This window comes from Oncorhynchus tshawytscha, linkage group LG11 (genome assembly GCF_018296145.1).
Source record: "Oncorhynchus tshawytscha isolate Ot180627B linkage group LG11, Otsh_v2.0, whole genome shotgun sequence".
NCBI lineage: Eukaryota > Metazoa > Chordata > Actinopteri > Salmoniformes > Salmonidae > Oncorhynchus > Oncorhynchus tshawytscha.
The window spans coordinates 56490370-56505939 of record NC_056439.1 but is presented as its reverse complement, the minus strand read 5'-3'; the positions used below and the strand labels follow the sequence as shown (position 1 = coordinate 56505939).

General features: G+C 44.7%; 1 protein-coding gene across 1 annotated transcript in view; it reads right to left on the bottom strand.

The window, feature by feature from the left end:
* LOC112222909 (phospholipase B1, membrane-associated-like) overlaps positions 1-15188 on the bottom strand; it is a 32113-nt gene extending 16925 nt beyond the window's left edge. The window contains exons 1-8 of the mRNA XM_024385773.1: positions 15063-15188; positions 14830-14888; positions 14665-14740; positions 14433-14491; positions 14211-14278; positions 6015-6058; positions 5326-5446; positions 5033-5084 (exon numbers count right to left, since the gene is read on the bottom strand). Of these exons, the coding sequence (XP_024241541.1) occupies positions 5033-5084; positions 5326-5446; positions 6015-6058; positions 14211-14278; positions 14433-14491; positions 14665-14740; positions 14830-14888; positions 15063-15117 (534 nt within the window). The 5' untranslated portion in view covers positions 15118-15188. The remainder of the gene's footprint in view (positions 1-5032; positions 5085-5325; positions 5447-6014; positions 6059-14210; positions 14279-14432; positions 14492-14664; positions 14741-14829; positions 14889-15062) is intronic.
* Positions 15189-15570: the final 382 nt, after the last annotated feature.

The following is a 15570-nucleotide window of genomic DNA, read 5'->3' as shown; positions in this document are numbered from 1 at the left end:
TTTGTACATTGTTAGCTTGGGGGTTTGAACTTGCAACCTTCCGGTTACTAGTCCAACGCTCTAACCGCTAGGCTAACCTGCTGCCCCAGATAGAGTTCAGTGTGTCAAATTGGTGGGCCTGTTGTCTGGACCTCTGGCAGTCTCTATGGGGGTGCCACAGGGTTCAATTCTCAGGCTGACTCTTTTCTCTGTATGTATATCAATGATGTCGCTCTTGTTGCTGATGATTCTCTGATCCACCTCTACGCAGACAACACCATTCATTCACCTTTCTGAGCTTCCATACAACACTCCTTCCGTGGCCTCCAACTGCTCTTAAATGCTAGAAAAACTAAATGCATGCTCTACAACAGCCTACCATCATTACTCTGGACGGTTCTGACTTAGAATATGTGGAAAACTATAAATATCTCGGTGTCTAGTTAGACTAAACTCTCCTTCCAGACACACATTAAGCATCTCCAATCCAAAATTCTGCAACAAAGCCTCCTTCACTCATGCTGACAAACATACCCTCGTAAAAGACTATCCTACCGATCCTTGACTTCGGCGATGTCATTTACAAAATAGCTTCCAATACCCTACTCAGCAAATTGTATGCAGTCTATCACAGTGCCATCCATTTTGTCACCAAAGCCCCATATACTGCCCACCACTGCAATCTGTATGCTCTCGTTGGCTGGCCTTCGCTACATATTCCCACTGGCTCCAGATCATCTATAAGTCTTTGCTAGGTAAAGCCCCGCCTCATCTCAGCTAACTGGTCACCATAGCAGCACCCACCCATAGCATGCGGTCCAGCAGGTATATTTCACTGGTCACCCCCAAAGCCAATTCCTCTTTTTGCCGCATTTCCTTACAGTTCTCTGCTGCCAATGACTGGAACAATTGGAAATGTTCCAATGACTGGAAAAAAAAACAAGAAAAAAAAATCACTGAAGCTGGAGACTCATATCTCCCTCACTAGCTTTAAGCACCAGCTGTCAGAGAAGCTCACAGATCACTGTACCTGTACATAGCCCATCTGTAAATAGCCCATCCAACTACCGCATCCCCATACTGTTATTTTTTTCTTCTCCTTTGCACCCCAGTATCTCTAGTTGCACATTCATCTTCTGCACATCTATGACTCGTGTGGGTATATTGCTAAATTTTTATTATTTTGTCACTATGGCCGATTTATTGCCTTACCTCCCTTTTTTGCACACACTGTACATACAGTCAATAACACAATAGAAAAAAGTGTATGTTTGTTTATTCCATGTGTAACTCTGTGTTGTTTTTTGTGTCACACTGCTTTGCTTTATTTTGACCAGGTCACAGATGTAAATGAGAACTTGCTCTCAACTGGCCTACCAGGTTAAATAAAGGTGAAAAAAAATACATCCTCTGGGGCCAAGCTTCCTGCCATCCAGGACCTCTATACCAGGTGCTGTCAGAGGAATGCCCTAAAAACTGTCAAAGACTCCAGCCGCCCTAGTCATAGACTGTTCTCTCTGCTACTCCACGGCAAGTGGTACTGGAGCGCCAAGTCGAGGTTCAAAAGGCTTCTTAACAGCTTCTACCCCAAGCCATAAGACTACTGAACAGCTAATCAAAGGGCTACCCAGACCCCTCTTTTACGCTGCTGCTACTCTCTGTTTATTATCTATGCATAGTCACTTTAACTCTACCTACATGTACATATTACCGCAATTACCTCAACTAACCGCCCCCCCCGCACATTGACTCTGTACCGGTACCCCCTGTATATAGCCTCCACTTTTATACGAAATGCTTCAGTCTGGTTTGAGACCCCATCATAGCACTGAGACTGCACTTGTGAAGGTGGTAAATTACCTTTTAATGGCATCAGACCGAGGCTCTGCATCTGTCCTCGTGCTCCTCGACCTTAGTGCTGCTTTTGATACCATCGATCACCACATTCTTTTGGAGAGATTGGAAACCCAAATTGGTCTACACGGACAAGTTCTGGCCTGGATTAGATCTTATCTGTCGGAAAGATATCAGTTTGTCTCTGTGAATGCTTTGTCCTCTGACAAATCAACTGTAAATTTCGGTGTTCCTTAAGGTTCCGTTTTAGGACCACTATTGTTTTCATTATATATTTTACCTCTTGGGGATGTCATTCGAAAACATAATGTCACGAACCTCGCCGAAGATGGTGCCTCTTCCTGTTCGGGCGGTGCTTGGCGGTCGTCGTCGCCGGCCTATTAGCTGCCATCGATTCCCTTTCCGTTTGTTTTGGGTTATTGGTTACACCTGTTTTGTATTAGGGTTTGTTTGTAGGCTATTTAAGGGCACTAGGCCCGCTGGGTATTTGTGCGGGCTTGTTTTTTGTTACTCTGTGTTTGATGGTGTGATTTATTCGTGTATTTATTCTCCTGACTATTTTGTCCTGTTGTTTGGACTGGCAACTTATATACGCCCTGTGTGTTGGCGTGACTGTTTTGTTGCGCTGGGGAATAAATTTGAAAAGAAAGACTGAACCCTGCTCTCTGCGCCTGATTCCACCCACCACTCCTAGTTGATCGTAACACATAATGTTAACTTTCACTGCTATGCGGATGACACACAGCTGTACATTTCAATGAAACATGGTGAAGCCCCAAAATTGCCCTCGCTAGAAGTCTGTGTTTCAGACATAAGGAAGTGGATGGCTGCAAACTTTCTACTTTTAAACTCAGACAAAACAGAGATGCTTGTTCTAGGTCCCAAGAAACAAAGAGATCTTCTGTTGAATCTGAGAATTAATCTTAATGGTTGTACAGTTGTCTCAAATAAAACTGTGAAGGACCTCGGCGTTACTCTGGACCCTGATCTGTCTTTTGACGAATATATCAAGACGGTTTCAAGGACAGCTTTTTCCATCTATGCAACATTGCAAAAATCAGAAACTTTCTATCCAAAAATGATGCAGAAAAATTAATCCATGCTTTTGTTACTTCTATGTTAGACTACTGCAATGCTCTACTTCCCGGCAACCCGATAAAGCACTAAATAAACTTCAGTTAGTGCTAAAGACTTTCTCCTATAGAGCTCCATTTTTATGGAATGGTCTGCCTACCCATGTGAGAGATGCAGACTCGGTCTCAACCTTTAAGTCTTTACTGAAGACTCATCTCTTCAGTGGGTCATATGATTGAGTGTAGTCTGGCCCAGGAGTGTGAAGGTGAACGGAAAGGCTCTGGAGCAACGAACCGCCCTTGCTGTCTCTGCCTGGCCGGTTCCCCTCTTTCCACTGGGATTCTCTGCCTCTAACCCTATTACAGGGGCTGAGTCACTGGCTTACTGGGGCTCTTTCATGCCGTCCCTAGGAGGGGTGCATCACTTGATTGGGTTGAGTCACTGATGTGATCTTCCTGTCTGGGTTGGCGCCCCCATGTGTTGTGACATGGTGGAGATCTTTGTGGGCTATACTCGGCCTTGTCTCAGGATGGTAAGTTAGTGGTTGAAGATAGTGGTGTGGAAGCTGTGGTTTGGCAAAGTGGGTGGGGTTATATCCTTCCTGTTTGGCCCTGTCCGGGGGTATCATCGGATGGGGTCACAGTGTCTCCTGACCCCTCCTGTCTCAGCCTCCAGTATTTATGCTGCAGTAGTTTATGTGTCGGGGGTGCTAGGGTCAGTTTGTTATATCTGGAGTACTTCTCCTGTCTGCGGCTATGGAATCCTGACCTGTTCACCGGACGTGCTACCTGTCCCAGACATGCTGTTTTCAACTCTCTAGAGACAGCAGGAGTGGTAGAGATACTCTTAATGACCGGCTAAGAAAAGCCAACTGACATTTACTCCTGAGGTGCTGACTTGCTGCACCCTCGACAACTACTGTGATTATTATTATTTGACCATGCTGGTTATTTATGAACATTTGAACATCTTGGCCATGTTCTGCTATAATCTCTACCTGGCACAGCCAGAAGAGGACTGGCCACCCCGCATAGCCTGGTTCCTCTCTAGGTTTCTTCCTAGGTTTTGGCCTTTCTAGTGAGTTAAATATAAATACATTTGATTTGATATACACGTCAGCTACTACAGAAATAGAAATGACTGCAACACTCAACAAAGAGCTGCAGTTAGTTTCAGATTGGGTGGCATAAAATAAGTTAGTCCTAAATATGTCTAAAACTAAAAGCATTGTATTTGGAACAAAACACTCACTAATCCCTCAACCTCAACTAAATCTAAATCTTGTAATAAATAATGTAGAAATTGAGCAAGTTGAGATGACTAAACTGCTTGGAGTAACCCTGGATTGTAAACATGGTCAAAACATATTGATGCAGTAGTAGCTAAAATGGGGAGAAGTCTGTCTATAATAAAGTGATGCTCTGCCTTCGTAACACTATAAACAAGGCAGGTCCTACAGGCCCTAGTTTTGTCGCCCCCTGACTACTGTTCTGTCATGTGGTCAGGAGCCACAAAAAATTACTTGCAATTGGCTCAGAACAGGGCAGCACGGCTGGCCCTTGGATGTACACAGAGAGCTAATATTAATAATATGCATGTCAATCTCTCCTGGCTGAAAGAGGAGGAGAGATTGACTTCATCACTACTTTTTTTATGAGAGGTATTGACATGTTGAATAAACCGAACTGTCTGTCTAAACTACAGGCACACAGCTCAGACACCCATACATACCCCACAAGACATGCCACCAGAGGTCTCTTCACAGTCCCCAAGTCCAGAACAGACTATGGGAGGCGCACAGTACTACATAGAGCCATGACTACATGGAACTCTATTCCACATCAGGTATCTCACGCAAGCAGTAAAATTAGATTTAAAAAACAGATAAAACCCCTTATAGAACAGTGGGGACTGTGAAGCAACACACACACACACACACACACTAGATGTGGTGTAGTGGTGGAGTAGGGGCCTGAGGGCACACAGTGTGTTGTGACATCTGTGAATGTATTGTAATGTTTTTAAAATTGTATAAACTGCCTTAATTTTGCTGGACACCAGGAAGAGTCAATAATAAATACAATTAGCCAATAGGAAGGTGTCTGTGAATAGTGATGAGGCTTACTGGGTAGGACCTAAACGTGTCGATCATATGTCTGGTCTGGTCAGAGACATTCCTGAGAGGAAAAAACATCAATAAAATATTAATGATTTAACACATATTCAGACCAAACCATCTAGCTCTCTCTTGTTGCACACACACACACACACACACACATCTGGAAAAAGCTTTGAGGTTCATTGGTTTTGCGTCAGTAATAAAGTGTTATCATAGTTATTAAAGTTAATAAACAAACATTTGAACCCAAAGTACACACTGCTTGTTATTTCACAAGCCATTTAGTCAGAGTCCCTCACAGAGAGTTGTGTCCTGTCACAGCAAAGTTGAATCCTGTCTCATTGATGCTAGCAGGGAAGCCATGGAGCGTCCACCGTGGAGCCGGACCCAGTAGCTCGGGGTTAAACAGCTTGAAAATGTCTGGAACCACAGAGAAATAGAACCTTACTCATGTCAGTGGCGGTTCTAGACCATTTCAACTGGGGGGGGGGGCAAGCTGGGGCCAGTTGTACTGTTAGAGGGGCCAGTTGTACTGTTAGAGGGGCCAGTTGTACTGTTAGAGGGGCCAGTTGTACTGTTAGAGGGGCCAGTTGTACTGTTAGAGGGGCCAGTTGTACTGTTAGAGGGGCCAGTTGTACTGTTAGAGGGGCCAGTTACATTAGATGTTATTGTTGTCATATCGTTTTCTTCACTGCATTGCAGGCATTAGCAGGCAAAATACCATGTTCCGCATTGCCACTGTCTAATAACGGATGTAAAAAAAAGAACGATAAGCAACAATTAGTTATGTAAAAATTATTTCATACTCCACATTTAGGGGGGCCACAAGGGGGTCCAAAATTGTTGTCACAGGGGCACTGCCCCCCCCTTAAAACTGAAAACAAGAAATATGCAAAGAAAGAGCCATTCTAAACGTGTATGTTGTGTTCATTTTCAATTCAATTTTATCTCTGGTAATGAAAACAGTAACACTTATATTGTAACTTACTTGCAAGTGTGATGACATCTTGATAAGTTCCATAACCTCCAATACTGTATAACACAAAGAAAAGGGACAATGAACTGACACCGATACCTACCCTTAACCAGAACCCCTAATCCTAACACAAAGAGGGTCAAGGGTCAAGATCCAAGATGGCGTAGCAGTCGGACGTGTGTTTGTCTTGTCCCTTCTTGTCCCATGTAAATAGTCGGTTTCATCGTTTTTTTCGTATATATTTTCATCTCACTTTCCACCTACGATCTAAATATACTTTCCTGTGACCTGCTTTACCCAATGTGGTACGGATCTGCTCTTTTTTATACGTTATAGCTGGAACCTCCATCAGCAGCTAGCCAGCTAACTAGCTACTAGCTATTTGTCACTGTTAGCCACGGCTAGAGGTATTCACCTCGGAGACCAGCCAGCTTTAGCTCGGTCAATACCTGCCAGTTTGCACAGCGCAACCCAGGGCATATCGGACAGCTTTTCTCCACCACATCACCGGATTCCTGCCGCAACCTCTGGACCATTACACCGGATCATCGCAACTAGCTAGCTGCAACCGTGTGGCTACCGCTGGCTAACGCCTCTGTCCTGAAGCAAGCACATTGAGTTAGCCTTGAGCTAGCCTCAAGCTAGGCCCATCTCCCGGCTAGCCTGAAGAGGTATACCCACTAATTCATGGGCTACAATACCTCTTTTCCCAATTGGCTTTGACCCTTTATTGTCGACATGGAGCCTCGCCGATCCATCATGACTGGTCTGCCGACATAATCTTCCGGTGTGGTTTCAACAGGCTTTTCCATTGCGATGTCACGGAAGACCCATCTGCTAGCCCCGGCCCGCTAGCTTTCCGAATGCTGCGACTTCCGCTCGCCTAGCATATTAGTGACTACTGGACTCACCTATTGCTGCTCATTGGACCCTATGATCACTCGAGCTACACATAACTCTCTCTAATGTCAATATGCCTGGTCTTCTGCTGTTTAGGGTAGTTGTTTTATTTCACTGTAGAGCCCCTAGTCCAGCTCAACATGCCTTAGATAGCTCTTTTGTCACACACCCCACACATGAGACCTCACCTGGCTTAGCTTGTGTCTCCAGAGATGCAAGTTCTCATTGTCACTCAATGCCTACGTTTATCCCCACTGTACTCACACCCTACCCTTGTCTGTACATTATGCTCTGAATCTATTCTACCATGCCCAGAAATCTGCTCCTTTCATCATCTGTTCCCAATGCACTAGACGACCAGTTCATATAGCCTTTAGTCTAACCCTTATCCTACTCCTCCTCTGGTGATGTAGAGGTTAACCCAGCCCCTGTAGCCCCCAGCATAAGACCTATTCCCCAGGCGCTCTCATTTGTTGACTTCTGCAACCATAAAAGCCTTGGCTTCATGCATGTTAACATCAGAAGCCTCCCCCCTAAGTTTGTTTTATTCATTGCTTCAGTACACTCCGCCAACCCTGATGTCCTAGCTGAGTCTGAATCCCGGCTTAGGAAGGCCACCAAAAAATCTGAAATTTCCATCATTAACTACAACATTTTCCGTCAAAATAGAACTGCCAAAGGGGGCGGAGTTGCAATCTATTGCAGAGATAGCCTGCAGAGTTCTGTAAACTATCCAGGTCTGTGCCCAAACAGTTCTAGCTTCTGCTGTTGAAAATCCACCTTTCCAGAAATAAGACTCTCAATGTTGCCGCTTGCTATAGACCGCCCCCCCTCAACCCCCAGCTGTGCCCTGGACACCATATGTGAATTGATTACATAAATTATCAAGGATTCTACCAGGGACAACCCCAAATCCATAAACATGGGCACCCTCATAGATATCATCCTGACCAACTTGCCCTCTAAATACACCTCTGCTGTCTTCAGGATCTCATCAGGATCTCAGCAATCACTGCCTCATTGCCGGCGTCCGTAATGGGCCTGCGGTCAAACGGCCACCCCTCATCACTGTCAAACGCTCCCTAAAACACTTCAGTGAGCAGGCCTTTCTCATCGACATGGTCTGGGTATCCTGGAAGGATACTGACCTCATCCCATCAGTAGAGGATACTTGGTTGTTCTTTAAAAGTGCTTTCCTCACCATCTTAAATAAGCATGCCACAAAATTGAGATCTAAGAACAGATATAGCCCTTTGTTCACTCCAGACTTTACTGCCCTTGACCAGGACAAAAACATCCTGTGGCGTACTGCATTAGCATCGAATAGCCCCCGTGAAATGCAACTTTTCAGGGAAGTCAGGAACCAATATGCTCAGTCAGTCAGGAAAGCTAAGGCTAGCTTTTACAAACAGAAATTTGCATCCTGTAGCACTAATTCCAAAAAAGTCTTGGGACACTGTAAAGTCCATGGAGAATAAGAGCACCTCCTCCCAGCTGCCCACTGCACTGAGGCTAGGAAACACTGTCACCACCAATAAATCTACGATAATCGATCATTTCAATAAGCATTTTTTCTACGACTGGCCATGCTTTCCAACTGGCTACCACTACCCCACCCACTAACCCCCTGCAGCAACTTTCCAACCCTTCTCCTTCACCCAAATCCAGACTGCTGATGTTCTGAAAGAGCTGCAAAATCTGGATCCCAACAAATCAGCTGGCCTAGACCCCTCTTTCTAAAATTATCTGCCCAAATTGTTGAAACCCCTATTACTAGCCTGTCCAACCTCTCTTTTGTATCATCTGAGATCCCTTAAGATTGGAAAGCTGCCGCAGTCATCCCCCTCTTCAAAGGGGGAGACACTCTCGACCCAAACTGTTACATCTATCCTACCCTGCCTTTCTAAAGATTTCGAAAGCCAAGTTAACAAACAGATCACCGACCATTTCGAATTCTTCACTATGCAATCTGGTTTCCGAGCTGATCTCAGCCACGCTCAAAGTCCTCAACAATATCATAACTGCCACAGATAAGACAGCAGTACTGTGCAGCCGTTTTCATCGACCTGGCCAAGGCTTTCAACTCTGTCAATCACCGCATTCTTATCGGCAGACTCAATAGCCTTGGTCTCAAATTACTGCCTCGCATGGTTCACCAACTACTTCTCAGATTTTTATTTTACCTTTATTTAACCAGGCAAGTCAGTTAAGGACAAATTCTTATTTTCAATAACAGCCTAGGAACAGTGGGTTAACTGCCTGTTCAGGGGCAGAACAACAGATTTGTACATTGTTAGCTTGGGGGTTTGAACTTGCAACCTTCCGGTTACTAGTCCAACGCTCTAACCGCTAGGCTAACCTGCTGCCCCAGATAGAGTTCAGTGTGTCAAATTGGTGGGCCTGTTGTCTGGACCTCTGGCAGTCTCTATGGGGGTGCCACAGGGTTCAATTCTCAGGCTGACTCTTTTCTCTGTATGTATATCAATGATGTCGCTCTTGTTGCTGATGATTCTCTGATCCACCTCTACGCAGACAACACCATTCATTCACCTTTCTGAGCTTCCATACAACACTCCTTCCGTGGCCTCCAACTGCTCTTAAATGCTAGAAAAACTAAATGCATGCTCTACAACAGCCTACCATCATTACTCTGGACGGTTCTGACTTAGAATATGTGGAAAACTATAAATATCTCGGTGTCTAGTTAGACTAAACTCTCCTTCCAGACACACATTAAGCATCTCCAATCCAAAATTCTGCAACAAAGCCTCCTTCACTCATGCTGACAAACATACCCTCGTAAAAGACTATCCTACCGATCCTTGACTTCGGCGATGTCATTTACAAAATAGCTTCCAATACCCTACTCAGCAAATTGTATGCAGTCTATCACAGTGCCATCCATTTTGTCACCAAAGCCCCATATACTGCCCACCACTGCAATCTGTATGCTCTCGTTGGCTGGCCTTCGCTACATATTCCCACTGGCTCCAGATCATCTATAAGTCTTTGCTAGGTAAAGCCCCGCCTCATCTCAGCTAACTGGTCACCATAGCAGCACCCACCCATAGCATGCGGTCCAGCAGGTATATTTCACTGGTCACCCCAAAGCCAATTCCTCTTTTTGCCGCATTTCCTTACAGTTCTCTGCTGCCAATGACTGGAACAATTGGAAATGTTCCAATGACTGGAAAAAAAACAAGAAAAAAATCACTGAAGCTGGAGACTCATATCTCCCTCACTAGCTTTAAGCACCAGCTGTCAGAGCACTGGGTACTGTACATAGCTTTAAGCACCAGCTGTCAGATCACTGTACCTGTACATAGCCCATCTGTAAATAGCCCATCCAACTACCGCATCCCCATACTGTTATTTTTTTCTTCTCCTTTGCACCCCAGTATCTCTAGTTGCACATTCATCTTCTGCACATCTATGACTCGTGTGGGTATATTGCTAAATTTTTATTATTTTGTCACTATGGCCGATTTATTGCCTTACCTCCCTCATCTTTTTTGCACACACTGTACATACAGTCAATAACACAATAGAAAAAAGTGTATGTTTGTTTATTCCATGTGTAACTCTGTGTTGTTTTTTGTGTCACACTGCTTTGCTTTATTTTGACCAGGTCACAGATGTAAATGAGAACTTGCTCTCAACTGGCCTACCAGGTTAAATAAAGGTGAAAAAAAATACATCCTCTGGGGCCAAGCTTCCTGCCATCCAGGACCTCTATACCAGGTGCTGTCAGAGGAATGCCCTAAAAACTGTCAAAGACTCCAGCCGCCCTAGTCATAGACTGTTCTCTCTGCTACTCCACGGCAAGTGGTACTGGAGCGCCAAGTCGAGGTTCAAAAGGCTTCTTAACAGCTTCTACCCCCAAGCCATAAGACTACTGAACAGCTAATCAAAGGGCTACCCAGACCCCTCTTTTACGCTGCTGCTACTCTCTGTTTATTATCTATGCATAGTCACTTTAACTCTACCTACATGTACATATTACCGCAATTACCTCAACTAACCGCCCCCCCCGCACATTGACTCTGTACCGTTACCCCCTGTATATAGCCTCCACGTTGACTCTGTACCATAATACCGTGTATATAGCCTCCACATTGACTCTGTACCGGTACCCCCTATATATATCCTCCACATTGACTCTGTACCGGTACCCCCTGTATATAGCCTCCACGTTGACTCTGTACTGTAATACCCTGTATATAGCCTCCACGTTGACTCTGTACCAGTACCCCCTGTATATAGCCTCCACATTGACTCTGTACTGTAATACCCTGTATATAGCCTCCACGTTGACTCTGTACAGGTACCCCCTGTATATAGCCTCCACATGAACTCTGTACCGTAATACCCAGTATTTAGCCTCCACATTGACTCTGTACCGTAATACAGTCCTTGGTTCACCCCAGACCTGACTGCCCTCGACCAGCACAAAAACATCCTGTGGCGGACTGCAATAGCATCGAATAGTCCCCGTGATATGCAACTGTTCAGGGAAGTCCGGAACCAATACACGCAGTCAGTCAGGAAAGCTAAGGCCAGCTTCTTCAGGCAGAAGTTTGCATCCTGTAGCTCCAACTCCAAAAAGTTCTGGGACACTGTGAAGTCCATGGAGAACAAGAGCACCTCCTCCCAGCTGCCCACTGCACTGAGGCTAGGTAACACGGTCACCACCGATAAATCCATGATTATCGAAAACTTCAATAAGCATTTCTCAACGGCTGGCCATGCCTTCCGCCTGGCTACTCAACCTCGGCCAACAGCTCCTCCCCCGGCAGCTCCTCGCCCAAGCCTCTCCAAGTTCTCCTTTACCCAAATCCAGATAGCAGATGTTCTGAAAGAGCTGCAAAACCTGGACCCGTACAAATCAGCTGGGCTTGACAATCTGGACCCCTATTTCTGAAACTATCCGCCGCCATTGTCGCAACCCCTATTACCAGCCTGTTCAACCTCTCTTTCATATCGTCTGAGATCCCCAAGGATTGGAAAGCTGCCGCAGTCATCCCCCTCTTCAAAGGGGAGACACCCTGGACCCAAACTGTTACAGACCTATATCCATCCTGCCCTGCCTATCTAAGGTCTTCGAAAGCCAAGTCAACAAACAGGTCACTGACCATCTCGAATCCCACCGTACCTTCTCCGCTGTGCAATCTGGCTTCCGAGCCGGTCACGGGTGCACCTCAGCCACACTCAAGGTACTAAACGATATCATAACCGCCATCAATAAAAGACAGTACTGCAGCCGTCTTCATCGACCTTGCCAAGGCTTTCGACTCTGTCAATCACCATATTCTTATCGGCAGACTCAGTAGCCTCGGTTTTTCGGATGACTGCCTTGCCTGGTTCACCAATTACTTTGCAGACAGAGTTCAGTGTGTCAAATCGGAGGGCATGCTGTCCGGTCCTCTGGCAGTCTCTATGGGGGTACCACAGGGTTCAATTCTCGGGCCGACTCTTTTCTCTGTGTATATCAATGATGTTGCTCTTGCTGCGGGCGATTCCCTGATCCACCTCTACGCAGACGACACCATTCTATATACTTTCGGCCCGTCATTGGACACTGTGCTATCTAACCTCCAAACAAGCTTCAATTCCATACAACACTCCTTCCGTGGCCTCCAACTCCTCTTAAACGCTAGTAAAACCAAATGCATGCTTTTCAACCGATCGCTGCCTGCACCCGCATGCCCGACTAGCATCACCACCCTGGATGGTTCCGACCTTGAATATGTGGACATCTATAAGTACCTAGGTGTCTGGCTAGACTGCAAACTCTCCTTCCAGACTCATATCAAACACCTCCAATCAAAAATCAAATCAAGAGTCGGCTTTCTATTCCGCAACAAAGCCTCCTTCACTCACGCCGCCAAGCTTACCCTAGTAAAACTGACTATCCTACCAATCCTCAACTTCGGCGATGTCATCTACAAAATGGCTTCCAACACTCTACTCAGCAAACTGGATGCAGTATATCACAGTGCCATCCGTTTTGTCACTAAAGCACCTTATACCACCCACCACTGCGACTTGTATGCTCTAGTCGGCTGGCCCTCGCTACATATTCGTCGCCAGACCCACTGGCTCCAGGTCATCTACAAGTCCATGCTAGGTAAAGCTCCGCCTTATCTCAGTTCACTGGTCACGATGGCAACACCCATCCGTAGCACGCGCTCCAGCAGGTGTATCTCACTGATCATCCCTAAAGCCAACACCTCATTTGGCCGCCTTTCGTTCCAGTACTCTGCTGCCTGTGACTGGAACGAATTGCAAAAATCGCTGAAGTTGGAGACTTTTATCTCCCTCACCAACTTCAAACATCAGCTATCTGAGCAGCTAACCGATCGCTGCAGCTGTACATAGTCTATTGGTAAATAGCCCACCCATTTTCACCTACCTCATCCCCATACTGTTTTTATTTATTTACTTTTCTGCTCTTTTGCACACCAATATCTCTACCTGTACATGACCATCTGATCATATATCACTCCAGTGTTAATCTGCAAAATTGTAACTATTCGTCTACCTCCTCATGCCTTTTGCACACATTGTACATTGTATATAGACTCCCCCTTTGTTTTCTACTGTGTTATTGACTTGTTAATTTGTTTATTCCATGTGTAACTCTGTGTTGTCTGCTCACACTGCTATGCTTTATCTTGGCCAGGTCGCAGTTGTAAATGAGAACTTGTTCTCAACTAGCCTACCTGGTTAAATAAAGGTGAAATAAATAAAAAATAAATAAAAATACCCTGTATATAGCCTCCACATTGACCCTGTACCGTAATACCCTGTATATAGCCTCCATATTGACTCTGTACCGTAATACCCTGTATATAGCCTCCACGTTGACTCTATACCGGTACCCCCTGTATATAGCCTCCACATTGACTCTGTACCGTAACACCCTGTATATAGCCTCCACATTGACTCAGTACCGTAATACCCTGTATATAGCCTCCACGTTGACTCTGTACCGTAACACCCTGTATATAGCCTCCACCTTGACTCTGTACCGTAATACCCTGTATATAGCCTCCACTTGACTCTGTACCGTAATACCCTGTATATAGACTTGCTTGTTATTTTACTGCTGCAGTTTCATTATATTACTTTTATTTACTTTTTTTTACTGATGTATTTTACTTAACACTTTTATTTGAATTTTATCTTAACTTCTTAATTAACGCATTGTTGGTTAAGGGCTTGTAAGTAAGCATTTAACTGTAAGGTCATGTCACACATAACATTTGATTTGAGTTCAACTTTAATTGTTGTTGAAGTAAAAATCACCTCCATGAAACATGCCGATATTCAACAGGGACTGACAGAATGGTGGAGCCATTGGCAGCAATAGCTGTCTGCAACAGAGACACACAATTCATTCACTACATTGGCCAGAGACAATATTCACCACATTGATCATAGACAATATTCACTACATTTGTTAAGGAGGAAAGTGACATATTTACTGAGATGAATAGCTACTAATGGTGGACAGTGAATTCCACCCACCGTTAGAGAGTCCCCCAGAGCTGCTATGACTTTGATATCTGCAGCTTTCACCAACTCCACTGGAATCAAAGGACAGCAGCATTAACAACACAAAGACTGTTTGGCTGCAGTGTTCAGAAACAACTTTGGCCGGTGTGTTTTTCTCTCAGTTGAATTAAGGACAGCGTTTTGTGATTTGACTCACCCGAGGTTGAGAAGGAGAGGAAAGGACAGGAGGAAAGGAGAGACTCACCTGAGGTGGGAACCGTGGGAGAGGGGCTCATGTCTGGGCAGTGAAAGACAGGGTGTATTGTGGTCGCAGGGAACTCCTGGACACCAAGACAATAATAAACATGTCTGATGAATTAGCTGATGTAGCTATGGCGATGTTTGTGGAGGATGTGTGAATCTACAGTACCTTTAGATTCTCCTTCACTTCATCCTGAGGCTGGTTGGACTCCTGCCACCTTTCGTTGCCTTGAAGAGAAATTATTAGAAAGTAAACATACATACGTACATACTGATGTGCAATTTTGTATGGAGTGCATGTAACATTCTATGGAAGCTTTGAATAATGTGATGCTCTGTCATTTCAGGAACTTAAAGTATTGATAAATATAACGGTCTCTCTGGAAAACAACCTGTACTTACCATGAACACAAAAGCAGGCTAGTATACAGGCTGAAAACAGGGCTGTAGCAATCATGATCTGTTCCCTCCCTGGACAGTGTTTTAAATGAGCTGTTATCTGGAATCATTGACTTTGAGTGCACCTTCTCACAGCTGTATAAATACTAATAATGTGGCAAAGTCTGCCTTGCAGTCATTATTGTAGAAAGTAGCGATATGATGTTCTCAACTATATCTGATTACATAATGGTGGAAGGCACTTAGAAAATAAATGAATACCATGTAGTGAAATGCATAGATCAGACTGCTTTCAATAGGCATGGTTACTCAATATGATTCATTTCATTTCCCCATTTGTAAACTTCTGGCCCAAAGCAGAAAATGATTTAACATTTTTATCATGATTTTAGGTATTTTTAACCGGGAAAGTCAGTTAAGAACAAATTCCTATTTTAAATGATTGCCTAGGGACAGTGGGGTTAACTGCCTTGTTCAAATCAAATCAAATTTTATTTGTCACATACACATG